Below are 16589 nucleotides of genomic sequence, written 5' to 3'. Positions count from 1 at the left end.
TGCCTTTTAGGTTAGTTCTGGAGGGTCTTTCTGCGTCATTCTTTACAATGTTTTTATTTTTACTTCTAGCCGACATAACCACTTTACTAGGTGCTAGTCTCCGAGTGTGGGAGCTCTTCTATATACTATTTTAGGTCTTACATATAATGTTTTCTTTAGAACAGGATCTCTCATTAACAGAGGCCAATGTTTTTCCAAAATATTTTTCATTGCCTTAAAATTAGAGTTAAATTGTGTGATGAATAGAGGTTGCCCATTCTGTAACTTCTCAACATTTTTATCCTTATTGGCAGAATCGGTCAACAATTTGTTTCTATCTAGTATCCTGGCCCTATCATAACAATTTAAAATCAGATCCGATGGATAACCTTTCTCCAAAAATCTAGAGGTAAGGGTCTTGGACTGTTCATCATATTTTTCTATAGAAGAACAGTTACGTTGAATACTACAGAATTGGCTAAAGGGAATGTTCTTTTTCCCAATTCGATATATGATTACTACTAAAATGTAAAAAATTATTACAGTCCGCTTTCTTGAAATTTGTTGAGGTACAGATATTACCATCCACATCCCATGACAGGACCACATCCAAGAACTCAATGGCTGACTCTTGTATATTACAGGTAAAACCTATGCCCATATTATTGTCATTAAAAGATTTAACAAAGTTCATAGCATCAGTTGTGGATCCCTCAAAAATAAAGATGAGGTCATCAATGTAACGGCCATAGAACACCAGATTTCCCCTTCATTTTGAATTATAAATATACAATTCCTCAAATTGTCCCATAAAGAGATTTGCAAAACTAGGGGCAAATCTGGTGCCCATGGCCGTTCCCTTGACTTGTAAATAATAATCATCAAGGAATTGAAAATAATTATGTTTAAGGATGTAATCAATCAAAGTAAGCAAGTATTCTTTTTGTACCATGGGCATGTATAAATCTTCGTCTAGATAAAATCTAGTTGTATGTAAACCTATATAATGTGCTATGTTAAATATAGCGATCCCACATCACAAGACAACCATAAAACATAATTTATGTAAGAACTTACCTGATAAATTCATTTCTTTCATATTAGCAAGAGTCCATGAGCTAGTGACGTATGGGATATACATTCCTACCAGGAGGGGCAAAGTTTCCCAAACCTCAAAATGCCTACTAATACACCCCTCACCACACCCACAAATCAGTTTAACGAATAGCCAAGAAGTGGGGTGATAAGAAAAAAGTGCGAAAGCATAAAAAATAAGGAATTGGAATAATTGTGCTTTATACAAAAAAAAAATCATAACCACCACAAAAAAAGGGTGGGCCTCATGGACTCTTGCTAATATGAAAGAAATGAATTCATCAGGTAAGTTCTTACATAAATTATGTTTTCTTTCATGTAATTAGCAAGAGTCCATGAGCTAGTGACGTATGGGATAATGACTACCCAAGATGTGGATCTTCCATGCAAGAGTCACTAGAGAGGGAGGGATAAAATAAAGACAGCCAATTCCGCTGAAAAATAATCCACACCCAAAATAAAGTTTAAATCTTATAATGAAGAAAAACTGAAATTATAAGCAGAAGAATCAAACTGAAACAGCTGCCTGAAGTATTTTTTCTACCAAAAACTGCTTCAGAAGAAGAATACACATCAAAATGGTAGAATTTAGTGAAAGTATGCAAAGAAGACCAAGTTGCCGCTTTGCAAATCTGAACAATCGAAGATTCATTCCTAAACGCGCAGGAAGTAGAAACTGACCTAGTAGAATGAGCTGTAATCCTTTGAGGCGGAGATTTACCCGACTCGACATAAGCATGATGAATTAAAGATTTCAACCAAGATGCCAAAGAAATGGCAGAGGCCTTCTGATCTTTCCTAGAACCGGAAAAGATAACAAATAGACTAGAAGTCTTTCGAAAATTCTTAGTAGCTTCAACATAATATTTCAAAGCTCTAACAACATCCAAAGAATGCAATGATCTCTCCTTAGAATTCTTAGGATTAGGACATAATGAAGGAACCACAATTTCTCTACTAAAGTTGTTAGAATTCACAACCTTAGGTAAAAAGAAGTTCGCAACACCGCCTTATCCTGATGAAAAATCAGAAAAGGAGACTCACAAGAAAAGAGCAGATAATTCAGAAACTCTTCTAGCAGAAGAGATGGCCAAAAGAAACAAAACTTTCTAAGAAAGTAATTTAATGTCCAGTGAATGCATAGGTTCAAACGGAGGAGCTTGAAGAGCCCCCAGAACCAAATTCAAACTCCAAAGAGGAGAAATTGACTTAATAACAGGTTTTATACGAACCAAAGCTTGTATAAAACAATGAATATCAGGAAGAATAGCAATCCTTCTGTGAAAAAGAACAGAAAGAGCAGAGATTTGTCCTTTCAAGGAACTTGCAGACAAACCTTTATCCAAACCATCCTGAAGAAACTGTAAAATTCTCGGAATTCTAAAAGAATGCCAGGAAAAATGATGAGAAAGACACCAAGAAATGTAAGTCTTCCAGACTCGATAATATATCATCCTAGATACAGATCTACGAGCCTGTAACATAGTATTAATCACAGAGTCAGAGAAACCTCTTTGACTAAGAATCAAGCGTTCAATCTCCATACCTTTAAATTTAAGGATTTGAGATCCTGATGGTAAAAAAGGACCTTATGACAGAAGGTCTGGTCTTAACGGAAAAGTCCACGGATGACAAGATCCGCATACCAAAACCTGTGAGGCCATGCTGGAGCCACCAGCAGAAAAAACAAGCATTCCTTCAGAATCTTGGAGATTACTCTTGGAAGAAGAACTAGAGGCGGAAAGATATAGGCAGGATGATACTTCCAAAAAAGTGACAATGCATCCACTGCTTCCGCCTGGACAGATACCTGGGAAGTTTCTTGTGTAGATAAGAAACCATCAGATCTATTTCTGGAAGTCCCCACATTTGAACAATCTGAAGAAACACCTCTGGGTGAAGAGACCACTCGCCCGGATGTAACGCTTGGCGACTGAGAAAATCCACTTCCCAATTGTCTATACCTGGGATATGAACCGCAGAGATTAGACAGGAGCTGGATTCCGCCCATACCAGTATTCGAGATACTTCTTTCATAGCCAGAGGACTGTGAGTCCCTCCTTGATGATTGATATATGCCACAGTTGTGACATTGTCTGTCTGAAAACAAATGAACGATTCTCTCTTTAGAAGAGGCCATGACTGAAGAGCTCTGAAAATTGCACGGAGTTCCAAAATATTGATTGGTAATCTCACCTCCTGAGATTTCCCAAACCCCTTGTGCTGTCAGAAACCCTCATACAGCTCCCCAACCTGTCAGACTTGCATTTGTTGAGAACACAGTCCAGGTTGGAAGAAAAAAAGAAGCCCCCTGAACTAAACGATGATGGTCTGTACCACGTCAGAGGGTGTCGAACAATCGGTTTTAAAGATATTAAATGAGATATCTTTGTATAATCCCGGCACCACTGGTTTAGCATACAGAGCTGAAGAGGTCGCATGTGAAAATGAGCAAAGGGGAACACGTCCAATGCAGCAGTCATAAGAACCTAGAATTTCCATGCATAAGGCTACCGAAGGGAATGATTGAGACTGAAGGTTTCGATAAGCTGAAACCAATTTCAGACGTCTCTAATCCAACAGAAACAGAGTCATGGACACTGAATCTATCCGGAAATCTAAAAAAGGTTACTCTTGTCTGAGGAATCAACAAACTTTTTGGTTAATTGATCCTTCAACCATGTTCTTGAAGAAACAACACTCATAAAAAGCTGGAAAGGATCTTTCCATTGAAAATGAGCAAAGGGAATTGAAACCAATGCTGTTAAAACTTCAATGCATATATAGCAACTGAAGGAAATAATAGAGACAAAAGGTACCGACAGACGGAACCCAATACAAATTGTCCCTTGTCTGATAGAGACAAAGATAGTGACATAAACCATCTGGAAACCTAAAAAAGGTGACCCTTGCGTGAGGAATCAAGAGCTTTTGAAAAAAAAAAAAGATCCTCTAACTATGTCCTGAAGAGCAAGTGAAACATATGAGATTCCGCATCCACAGGAAATAATCTGAATGAAAACAGAAAAATGAAGAATATGCATTTATTGTATCTAATGAAAACAAATAATGCTATCAATGACCATAAAAAGGCAGAATAGTTTGAATAAAACTCCAAAACCCAGTTCCTAGAAAAAGAACTGGAAGAAATACCCCAGAAGATTCCAGGTCTGAGCAGCGCTTGAACCCCATGGGTACCCAGCCATGCTTCAACAATATCCAAAATATATAGGACAGAAACACACTGAAAGAAAGTGTTAGCCTTACTGGAATAAAATCAAAGAAGTTTTAACCTGCCCCTTGCCAGCCAAGCTGGAATACGGCACGTACATCGCAATATTAGGGAGCTGATTTCGAACCCCAATTATAAACATGTTACTTGGGAAAGAACTCAGGAATTCGTTCCTTAATAAGAACAACCAAACTAGTATAAGCTTAAAGTTTTAGTCTTATAACTCAATCTTGAAGCCCATAGTAACAGTTAGGAATTGAATCCAATTATAATTGATTATCTTAGAACAAAATAAATATGGATTTTCTTTTTTTTTTTTTTTTTTTAAAAATCACAAAATTGTTCTAGCTAAAATAGCTAAAGACATAGATTAACCCTCATTTGCGAATATATTCAATAAAATGAAGACACAAATGAAATCATTAGCATGATAGCCCAGTTTAAAGGACCAGTCAAAACAGAGGACTTGCAAAATGCAAAACAACAAGACAAATGCAACAGCACCTAGTCTAGTAAATGTTGTCCCTTTAACAATGCTAAAATAAATCATAATCTGATACTTGATCTTAAAGTAAACAGAAAAAATGAAGCAATTGCAATATCACAGGACCAAGAAAAGTACCTGAAACTAAATAATTTTCCATAAATAAGATAACTATATAAAGGAAAATAAATACTAACCCTCCAAATTAAATTTAACTGCTGACAAATATAGTTTAAAAATAAAAGAAAATTCTCAGCCTATTCCATTCCCTAGTATGGGGAATTGGAAAGAAAACCTCTGAAATCACAGAAGAATAAAAAGGCAGAAATAGTGTCAGCTAGTTTTAAAGAACTAGTTACCTTAATATCCAAAATAATCAACATCTCTTCAACAAAGAACAAATGTACTTTAATAATAAAAAATTTATATAAAAAAGTAGATTTGTTAGTGTCAATATCTGATGAAGAGAATTTCTGAAAGAGAAAAAAAAACATCATCAGAGAAGGATAAATCAGTATGTTGTTGGTCATTTGAAACTTCAATAATTAAAAAAGAAGTGAAAAAGACCTAAAAATTGTATTAGAAGGCACGAAGTCAGACAAAGCCTTAATCAGAAAAAATATTCTTATAAATCTTCTAAACATTTCTTGTACTTAAGAATGGAAATGTATAAAGCATAAATACTAATGGAATCTGCATGTAAAAGTATATCATAATAACTTAATACAAACCATAGCTAAAGATAAACATTTATAACATTTAAAATAAATGAACTTAGCTTTGGTAGAACTGAAACTCAGTTAAGCGTTTTTCCAGAAGTGGCTTCTGACTCAGGGACAATCGGAGACATCTTGCAATATGTAATAGAAAAAACAACATATAAAGCAAAATTGATCAAATTCCTTAAATGACAGTTTCAGGAATGGGAAAAAAATGCCAGTGAACAAGCTTCTAGCAACTAGAAGCAATAAATAATGAGACTTAAATAATGTGGAGACAATAGTGACGCCCATATTTTTTAGCGCCAAAAAAAGACACCCACATTATTTGGCGCCTAAATGCTTTTGGCGTCAAAAATGACGCCACATGGGGGGGCGGAGCTAACCGCCAAAGCAACTAGAAGCACACTGTAGTAGCTCCTGGCTTCAATAGAGAATAAAGGGGTTCTTTTTGATCAGAAAAGCATATAACTAGTGATGGACGCACTCTGAACCCCTGCCTAAGAGACTGACACATAGATTTGGAGAAGATCCGGGAGATTTTCCTTAACCCATTGCCGAAGAGGCCTGTTGAGGCCTAGCTGCTAAGAGGTGCAGACATGGAGGATTCCCGCATGGCTCTCCTAGCCTTTTTTGAAGAATATGACCGGAACCTCAAAAACAGACTGGACCGGCTTATCTCGGCCACTGTGCGCCAGGACGAGACTGAAGGTGGCACCGAAACTTGTGTAGAAATGGCTGCACCCATGATTGCCTCCCAGGGGACTGCTACCCGACATTTATTTTCGGAGATAGCCTATTCTCTAGAGACCGCCCCAACTCATGGAAGCGGTGATCACTTACCATATCCCTCTGTCCTGGACGGTACGTTCAATGCTTACAGCGCATTCAAAACGCATACGCACCTGCAGGAGGGATCAGCTGTGGGGAGCGCTGGAGACGTGTCCGCTGAGATAAGTGAAGTAGGGGTGGCGGTTATGCCCGGTCAGGAGAACGCAATTCTTGAGGTAGAGTGCCTTGCTGTGTGGGCTTTTTCCTCCCGCTGTCTGGACCTGCAGGATAGTCGCTCTGCCACATACATGTTTGTGCCTTTTTGTCACAGCCTTAGTGGGTTTGGCTGTATCGTCAGGAGAGTTGGAGTTGGGTGATGCATTTTACAGAGGCAACAGATGACAACAGCTTTTGACGGCAGTTCCATCTTGCATATCTTCTATAGCCGTAATAAAGCTTAGTGCTTGGACGCATTAACTTTCTATATAGCAGCTGAGAATAATGATTCTGCACTCATGAAGAATGATTTCGGAAACTGTGCAGACTGAGTAACCTACCCCTCCTGCTGTTAATATCTTTTGTAGAACTCATAAAGATTTTATGAAAATAGTTGTAATTGCATACTTAACTTGATCTTTTTATTACTGTTAATACAACTGATATATACTTTGCACTGCCTATGGCGCTGCAGATCAAAAGTCGTAATTGGGTGACAACCTTATAGCAGGGTTTTGGTCTGCAGCGCCATTTCACATATCCTATACGTTTCCAATTAAGTTCAATGCATGGACTCTTTAAATGACTCATTATGGATGAAATCAAGGAATCTGCACTTATGACAAATAATACCTGAATCTGAGAAGATTGTGTAACTGGCTCCTCCGGCTGTATATAATTTGTGAAGAGCTAATGGAGATTTAAGGGTTATAGCCGTAAATGTTTAGAGCTTGACAAAGACTATATGTGGAACTGAATGTTATGTGAGTGCTACTTATGCAATACCATTTCAGTGTTAATTTAAGCTGATAAATAAGTATTTTAAGTAAGGCCCTTGATATTTAGACTCATTATGTATCTGTTAATGCCTCAATCTGGTTAACTATCTCCTGTAGATAGATATTCACTAAATTTAACATTCCTAGAACCCTTATTATATGTTTTGTGGGACTATTTTCCATATACATATGTATTGAGTCACCTTCCTCAAAAGTATGGTAGTCCCCTACTGATAATGCACGATGTGAGAACATTTACGTCAAATATAATTTAAGTTTCATGGCTTATCCAATGAAGGGGACTCTATTACCAACCCTGAAGCCGCCCCTCCCCCCCCCCCCCCCACTGTGAGGTAAGGGATAAATAGTTTGTCCTCCACACTCCCTATTTGACAGAGTTACGTAGTCTCTGTCCTGTTCGTGGAGCCTCTGGTATGATTTCTATCTGCATGTGTGTAAGAATGGCTCTCCGGATCCTATTACTGAAAGATGTATTATATGTATTATTCTGTATATCAAAGTCTGCAAATTGGCTCTCTCTACAATTTTGGTATAGATACTAGCTCAAGTATATATTCATTTTTTGGTAGGTTGCTTAAATGCTAGAAGGTCAAAGATATCTAACATAAGTGTTTCCCACACTCTTATTGAATAGGATTTTGATAGGATGAATAAAAATGAATAGAGACATTAGCTAATTTTCATTACAAATTGGATATGTGTGGTTACGTAGGGATTTCATCCACGCTCCTCTAGCAACACAGTGCAACTAGACTTGACTGCGATTAGTTATATTCCTTTACCTATTAGTATTCAGGCTTTTTGGCGACGCAGTTTCTGCAGCTCTATTACTATGATATAATGTATAGCATGTGTATATTTAATGTTATGTTTAAGTTTAGCATCTCCTTCAATCTTAATACTAGTTTTCTGGACCTATCCAGGGTCCTAGTAGACATATGAAGGAATCTGTACAGAGTAGGCCTAGCTTGGGCCTGCATCTCCCAAAAATCCTCTGATTAGCAAATTGATTCCATTGGGGTCCAAAAGTGGCCTCAGGTGTCTTTGAGGAAAAAGAGGGTGCTTTTGGGTTTGCTCCCCAATACTTAATCATTTGAGTTCTGTTTCAACTTGGGAACACTATGTAACTGTCGTGATAAGGGAACTATCCCTAAATATTTGCTTATGTATTTCTTATGTACGTGATATTTGTCCTGCATTTCCTGTTTGTCATAAGTTTGATTGAGCAAACCGTTTGCTGTCCCTGTAATTGTTATTCCCTCAATAAAAACTTCTTCACAAAAAAAAAAAAAAAAAAAAAAATATGACGCCACATCCGGAACGCCGACACTTTTGGCGCAAAAAAAAGTCAAAAAAATGACGCAACTTCCGGCGTCACGTATGACGCCGGAAACAGAAAAAAAAAATTTGCGCCAAAAAAGTCCGCGCCAAGAATGACGCAATAAAATGAAGCATTTTCAGCCCCCGCGAGCCTAATAGCCCACAGGGAATAAGTCAAATTTTAAGGTAAGAAAAAAATTGATTAATTCATATGCATTATCCCAAATATGAAACTGACTGTCTGAAATAAAGAACGTTGAACATCCTGAGTCAAGGCAAATAAATGTTTGAATACATATATTTAGAACTTTATATAAAAGTGCCCAACCATAGCTTAGAGTGTCACAGAAAATAAGACTTACTTACCCCAGGACACTCATCTACATGTAGTAGAAAGCCAAACCAGTACTGAAACGAGAATCAGTAGAGGTAATGGTATATATAAGAGTATATCGTCGATCTGAAAAGGGAGGTAAGAGATGAATCTCTACGACCGATAACAGAGAACCTATGAAATAGACCCCGTAGAAGGAGATCATTGAATTCAAATAGGCAATACTCTCCTCACATCCCTCTGACATTCACTGCACGCTGAGAGGAAAACCGGGCTCCAACCTGCTGCGGAGCGCATATCAACGTAGAATCTAGCACAAACTTACTTCACCACCTCCATAGGAGGCAAAGTTTGTAAAACTGATTTGTGGGTGTGGTGAGGGGTGTATTTGTAGGCATTTTGAGGTTTGGGAAACTTTGCCCCTCCTGGTAGGAATGTATATCCCATACGTCACTAGCTCATGGACTCTTGCTAATTACATGAAAGAAATATTTGTTGTGTTCACTGCGTTTAATGTGCGAAAGTTTTTGTAGCAGGTCTTTAGTGTCCTTGATGTAGGATGGTAAATTACAAACATATTTCTGGAGGAAAACATCAACATACTCGGATAGTTTATCTGTTATACTGTTGATTCCTGCAATGAGAGGTCTCCCTGGGTGGACCTTATCTTTATGTAATTTGGGCAGATGGTAATAGTAAGGTATACTGGGATGGTCTGGAGTGATATACCTTTTTTTTTTTATTAAGAATGCCCTTCGCTAAACCATATTCTAATATTTTACCCAATTTTCTGGAAAAATCTACAGTGGGATCATATGATAGCTTTCTATAGTACTCTAAATCCCAAAGGATGCGCTGTGCTTCCCTGAGATAGTCAGAATAATTCTGGAGTACGATCCCACCTCCCTTGTCAGCCTGGCGGATGACCAAGTTATGGTCATCCATCAGGCTATGCAATGCTCTAGCTTCATTGGGCCAAATTTTCTTTTTGCCTGAAAATATGTCCACTGTAGGACCTCTGTAGACGCTGCATATGTCATCTTTATTCATTGTCCTTTTATATGCTACTCCACATTTTTACATTTGTAGGTGTCCTGACATGTAGCGTCTCCTACACTGGAACGATATCCACATCACCACTGGCCAATACATTTTTTAGGAGCCTTGGTAGATTTGCCTGTCAGTCACGCTGCTTCTTTTCCTAGCTCCGTAGATGGGTGCTGCCCCCGCTCCTGTAGTTGATTGGTCAGGTAACCTAATGAGGGCGGGCTTGTGCTTGTTGTCAATACATTAGAGACACCCCTCCCATGACGTAGGTAGACACCACTCCAAATTGCAATCTTGATTGGTGGTCCAGCAATACATTCCACCAATTAGAAAAAGAGTCTCATCGGCACTGAATAACACTCAATCAGTCCAACTAAACAAAACCCGCATCTAACCAACACTAGGTTTAAATCTCAATGATTGGCTGCAGGTACACTTTTACAAAGAGTAATCTTAATATCTGAAAGCGATATATTTTTATTATTGTTGCCATTCGTCATTTGTGTGTATATGTGTGAAATCATAAAAAACATTGCTAATTGTGACATCCATTAGATGTAATTTGTTGGTTCCCTGTAATAAGATACTTTTCAAAGAGACATCATTACAATATTGTATATGACCGTATGCTATACAAGTATAATATTATGAACCCATGTGTGACAACTTAACTTCTAATTAGACAAAGGGCACTCTGATTGGGATACTGGTTTTAAGGGATGGGGTTTGATACTTTGAAGTTTAGGTAGCGTAGCCCTATTTAAGGGGTGATTTTATACCAAAGTCTATGCCTGATGAAACGGTGGAAACCGAGAAACGCTCTGTATGTTTTTATTATGCACATTACAGCACGAGTTGTTTTTATTCTCTTTTTATATGTTATTAAAAGTAAGTTTTAACTAACAACTCCTTATTGCTGTGTGCCATTTTCTACGCTACTGAGGGGAAGGGGTGGTATCCCCTCCTTATCCATTGTTTGGACTATTATAATGGCTAGTGGCTAATATAACACCTGGATTGAACCTTCGGCCGGCCCTAACCATTTTTGTGATTCCAGTGATTGCCTCGATCAGCTAGCTGGCTTGCTGTTGAATACCAGCCTGCAACTGTTGGCACACCAGAGTGCCTTCATAGTATTGAGTACCCTGCATCACCTCTGTTTTTCACCTAGTGGGTAATCGATTCACACATACAGCGCCTCTCTCCTTTCTTTGTTTTATTTGAAATTCATAGCAAGTGTTATTGAACTGTCTTTATTATGCACGTGTTGATGATGCAAGTCTACTGCCTTTAGTGGTCCTTTAAATATAGGATTATTTTTTTTAAATCTCTATACATTAAAACACTATAAAATCTAAAGAATTAATTACATTCTTTATGGTTTATACTATTATGAGTGGCTTAGATATACAGACATCTTTATGGAAAATATTTTACATGACAATTGTGTTTCTAAAACAATTCAGCTGGGATTAAAACCAGGATGTAGTGTACTTGTGTAGTCTCATACTGGAATTGAAAAAACTATATATATATATAAATTCCTTGCACGTTTGTGAGTTTAAGCCATGCTAAAGGAATTTAAATGATCAACAAAAACCTATGTGAACTCATACTGAAATATCCTAAACATCATAAAACAGTACAGGACTAGTAGTCTAATGGGTAAGATATGTGGCTTGTGTTGGCAAGTGTGTGAACCAAATAATTATGTACCAATGCTTTTTGGTCAAAAATAATTAGTAATGGTTTGGATTAAAATTAAGATGTTAATTTAAAGGGATACTAAACCCACTTTTTCTTGATTGATTCAGACAGAGCAGGCAATTTTAAGCAACTTTCTAATTTACTACTATTATCAATTTGTCTTTGTTCTTTTGCTATCTTTATTTGAAAAGCAGCAATGCAAATCTTAGGAGCTGGCCCATTTTTGGTTCAGCACCTAGGAAACAGTTTCTGATTGGTGACTAAATGTAGACACTAATAAGCATGCGCTATCTAGGGTGCTGAACCTAAAATAGGCCGGCTCCTAAGCTTTACATTCCTGCTTTTCAAATTAAAATAGCAAGAGAATGAAGAAAAAATGATAATAGGAGTAAAATAGAAAGTTGATTAAAATTGCCTGCTCTATCTAACTCAGTAAAGAAAAACTGGGGTTTAGTATCCCTTTTAAGTATTGATAATGAGCCCAGTGGCCTTTATTTCACTTGATACATATCTGAAACATTTTTGTGTAAAGACATTTTCAAAGTCAGCAGCCGACAATGATTTAAAAAACAAAAAAGCTCACCAGAGAGGTGCAGGAAGCAGGGTGATTGTACGGGTACCACCATACAGTCTTGTATATGTTAATATACTGGATAAAGAGGGCCACCAGCAGGTAGATGAAGAAGAGAAACTCAAAGAGCAAATTTCCGTCTAGAGGAAGGTCAGGGATGTGGCAGTGACGCACAGGCTCAGGGGTAATCAAGGCAGTGATAGGTGGGGCCGTGAGGCCAATAGCTGTTCCATTCCTGGATAAAAATATACAATTATTCGTATCATTATAATAAAATCCTTCACCAAACACACTTACATGTAGAATGCATGGTCTAAAAGTTCCAACTATACAAGATGTTAAAACCGCTAATGCAGCTAGTCACCACAGGAGGCGCTATTAACCATATATCAATGCTAAGAAGCATAATAATACAGGTAAAGTGACATTAAACCACTGAGTACAGCTAAAGCAGCATGGTTACCACTCACCATGCTGTGCCTGCAGATTTATTTAACCCTTTACAAGAGCTGCTTAGGGAAGCACCGCATCTTCACACTGGGCACTGCTATCTTGCCCTCTGTGACAGAAGCAGTGCATATTCCCTGATCAGTGATATGGTTGTCTTTGTGACAATGTGTCATGCAGTTTAGTGCGCGCAATACGGAGCAGGAGCTTTGCATATTTCCCGTGGCTACTTGATCTACAATATTTATGTGCACAATTTTGTTCAATACATTTGTCATGAAACTTTTAAATTGTATAAAAAAAAAAAAACGCACAAATGTGAGGAATCCATTCCACAGCTGTCAAAACAGCCAGCAAAATCACTGATCTGTGACTGCGCACAGCTTCTGCTACAGGGTGCAAGAATACATGGGCTCCAAGATGGCGGCGCCCAGTATGAAGCTATAGTTTCACCAAACGGCACCTGTAATGAGTTAAAACAAGAGAACTTCTTTAAAGAGAGCTGCAAGACCAAGTGGTGAATAAGAACACTGATATTGTAGTTGCACCCAGCAGTTTAATATTAACTGTTGCAGGCTTTTGGCTTCACTGCTGGCTTTAATATGCTTTATCATTAAAGGGATACTAAACCCATTTTTTTTTCTTTTATGATAGAGAATGCAATTTTAAGTAACTTTCTAATTGTCAAGGTATCTGTAGATGTCAGTGGGCAATACTTATGTATATACAGTATATATATATATATATATATATATATATATATATTAAAATAAATATGAAATCTCTCAAATAAGTAAGTTTGAGCATGCTCATTTTATCACTGGGTACATTCTGTGTATTCCATGTCTTAGAGCAGACATAAGATACACTTCTCCTGATTAACATAGCATTTAAGAGTTCAAAAGAGAGCATCTGTCTCATTATCTAGATCAAAGGAACCCCTGGATTGATAGAGACATGATGGCTAAGATTTTTCATTTGAGGCCTAATGAGATTCGAAGAACCAGTTTTTAGCTGAAAAAATGACTAGATGTCACCTATGTGTTAATTGTCCCTGTTGTATTGAATCCACAAATTCTAGAAGTTACGCCTAGAGGAAGATTAGCTAAGCAGAGACCCATGTTTTGCATTGTAACTCTTAAGTTAATTTTTAAAATACAGCCTGTATAATTTTAAATACTGTATAGAAAACAGAATTTATGTTTACCTGATAAATTACTTTCTCCAACGGTGTGTCCGGTCCACGGCGTCATCCTTACTTGTGGGATATTCTCTTCCCCAACAGGAAATGGCAAAGAGCCCAGCAAAGCTGGTCACATGATCCCTCCTAGGCTCCGCCTACCCCAGTCATTCGACCGACGTTAAGGAGGAATATTTGCATAGGAGAAACCATATGTTACCGTGGTGACTGTAGTTAAAGAAAATAAATTATCAGACCTGATTAAAAAACCAGGGCGGGCCGTGGACCGGACACACCGTTGGAGAAAGTAATTTATCAGGTAAACATAAATTCTGTTTTCTCCAACATAGGTGTGTCCGGTCCACGGCGTCATCCTTACTTGTGGGAACCAATACCAAAGCTTTAGGACACGGATGAAGGGAGGGAGCAAATCAGGTCACCTAAATGGAAGGCACCACGGCTTGCAAAACCTTTCTCCCAAAAATAGCCTCAGAAGAAGCAAAAGTATCAAATTTGTAAAATTTAGAAAAAGTGTGCAGTGAAGACCAAGTCGCTGCCTTACATATCTGATCAACAGAAGCCTCGTTCTTGAAGGCCCATGTGGAAGCCACAGCCCTAGTGGAGTGAGCTGTGATTCTTTCAGGAGGCTGCCGTCCGGCAGTCTCATAAGCCAATCGGATAATGCTTTTAATCCAGAAGTAGAGAGAGGTAGAAGTTGCTTTTTGACCTCTCCGTTTACCAGAATAAACAACAAACAAAGACAAAGTTTGTCTGAAATCCTTAGTAGCTGCTAAGTAAAATTTGAGAGCACGAACTACATCCAAGTTGTGCAACAAACGTTCCTTCTTTGAAACTGGATTAGGACACAAAGAAGGCACAACTATCTCCTGGTTAATGTTTTTGTTAGAAACAACTTTTGGAAGAAAACCAGGTTTAGTACGCAAAACCACCTTATCTGCATGGAACACCAGATAAGGAGAAGAACACTGCAGAGCAGATAATTCTGAAACTCTTCTAGCAGAAGAAATTGCAACCAAAAACAAAACTTTCCAAGATAATAACTTAATATCAACGGAATGTAAGGGTTCAAACGGAACCCCCTGAAGAACTGAAAGAACTAGGTTGAGACTCCAAGGAGGAGTCAAAATTTTGTAAACAGGCTTGATTCTAACCAGAGCCTGAACAAAGGCTAGAACATCTGGCACAGCTGCCAGCTTTTTGTGAAGTAACACAGACAAGGCAGAAATCTGTCCCATCAAGGAACTTGCAGATAACCCTTTTTCCAATCCTTCTCGAAGGAAGGATAGACTCTTAGGAATCTTAACCTTGTCCCAAGGGAATCCTGCAGATTCACACCAACAGATATACCAAATTATGTGGTAATTTTTCTGGTTACAGGCTTTCAGGCCTGAACAAGAGTATTAATAACAGAATCTGAGAACCCTCGCTTTGATAAGATCAAGCGTTCAATCTCCAAGCAGTCAGCTGGAGTGGGTCGAACGGACCTAGAACAAGAAGGTCTCGTCTCAAAGGTAGCTTCCATGGTGGAGCCGATGACATATTCACCAGATCTGCATACCAAGTCCTGCGTGGCCACGCAGGAGCTATCAAAATCACCGACGCCCTCTCCTGATTGATCCTGGCTACCAGCCTGGGGATGAGAGGAAACGGCGGGAACACATAAGCTAGTTTGAAGGTCCAAGGTGCTACTAGTGCATCCACTAGAGCCGCCTTGGGATCCCTGGATCTGTACCCGTAGTAAGGAACTCTGAAGTTCTGACGAGAGGCCATCAGATCCATGTCTGGAATGCCCCACGGTTGAGTGACTTGGGCAAAGATTTCCGGATGGAGTTCCCACTCCCCCGGATGCAATGTCTGACGACTCAGAAAATCCGCTTCCCAATTTTCCACTCCTGGGATGTGGATAGCAGACAGGTGGCAGGAGTGAGACTCCGCCCATAGAATGATTTTGGTCACTTCTTCCATCACTAGGGAACTCCTTGTTCCCCCCTGATGGTTGATGTATGAACTTGGCCCTCGCTAGCTGAGGCCAAGCTTTGAGAGCATTGAATATCGCTCTCCGTTCCAGAATATTTATCGGTAGAAGAGATTCTACCCGAGACCAAAGACCCTGAGCTTTCAGGGATCCCCAGACCGCGCCCCAGCCCATCAGACTGGCGTCGGTCGTGACAATGACCCACTCTGGTCTGCGGAAGGTCATCCCTTGTGACAGGTTGTCCAGGGACAGCCACCAACGGAATGAGTCTCTGGTCCTCTGATTTACTTGTATCTTCGGAGACAAGTCTGAATAGTCCCCATTCCACTGACTGAGCATGAACAGTTGTAATGGTCTTAGATGAATGCGCACAAAAGGAACTATGTCCATTGCCGCTACCATCAAACCTATCACTTCCATGCACTGCGCTATGGAAGGAAGAGGAACGGAATGAAGTATCCGACAAGAGTCTAGAAGTTTTGTTTTTCTGGCTTCTGTCAGAAAAATCCTCATTTCTAAGGAGTCTATTATAGTTCCCAAGAAGGGAACCCTCGTTGACGGAGATAGAGAACTCTTTTCCACGTTCACTTACCATCCGTGAGATCTGAGAAAGGCCAGGACAATGTCCGTGTGAGCCTTTACTTGAGGAAGGGACGACGCTCGAATCAGAATGTCGTCCAAGTAAGGTACT

At 38.9% G+C, this 16589-nt stretch overlaps 1 protein-coding gene across 2 annotated transcripts in view; it reads right to left on the bottom strand.

Moving 5' to 3' along the window:
- The window catches only part of TMEM39A (transmembrane protein 39A), a 224362-nt gene that overhangs the window by 64339 nt on the left and 143434 nt on the right, over positions 1-16589 (bottom strand). For both annotated transcript variants that reach the window (XM_053705851.1, XM_053705852.1), the window contains exon 3: positions 12288-12510. In XM_053705851.1, the coding sequence (XP_053561826.1) occupies positions 12288-12510 (223 nt within the window). The remainder of the gene's footprint in view (positions 1-12287; positions 12511-16589) is intronic.

The sequence above is a fragment of the Bombina bombina genome, chromosome 3 (genome assembly GCF_027579735.1).
Source record: "Bombina bombina isolate aBomBom1 chromosome 3, aBomBom1.pri, whole genome shotgun sequence".
Taxonomy (NCBI): Eukaryota; Metazoa; Chordata; class Amphibia; order Anura; family Bombinatoridae; genus Bombina; species Bombina bombina.
Note: the sequence above shows the minus strand (reverse complement) of the source record. Positions and strands in the feature narration are given on the sequence as shown.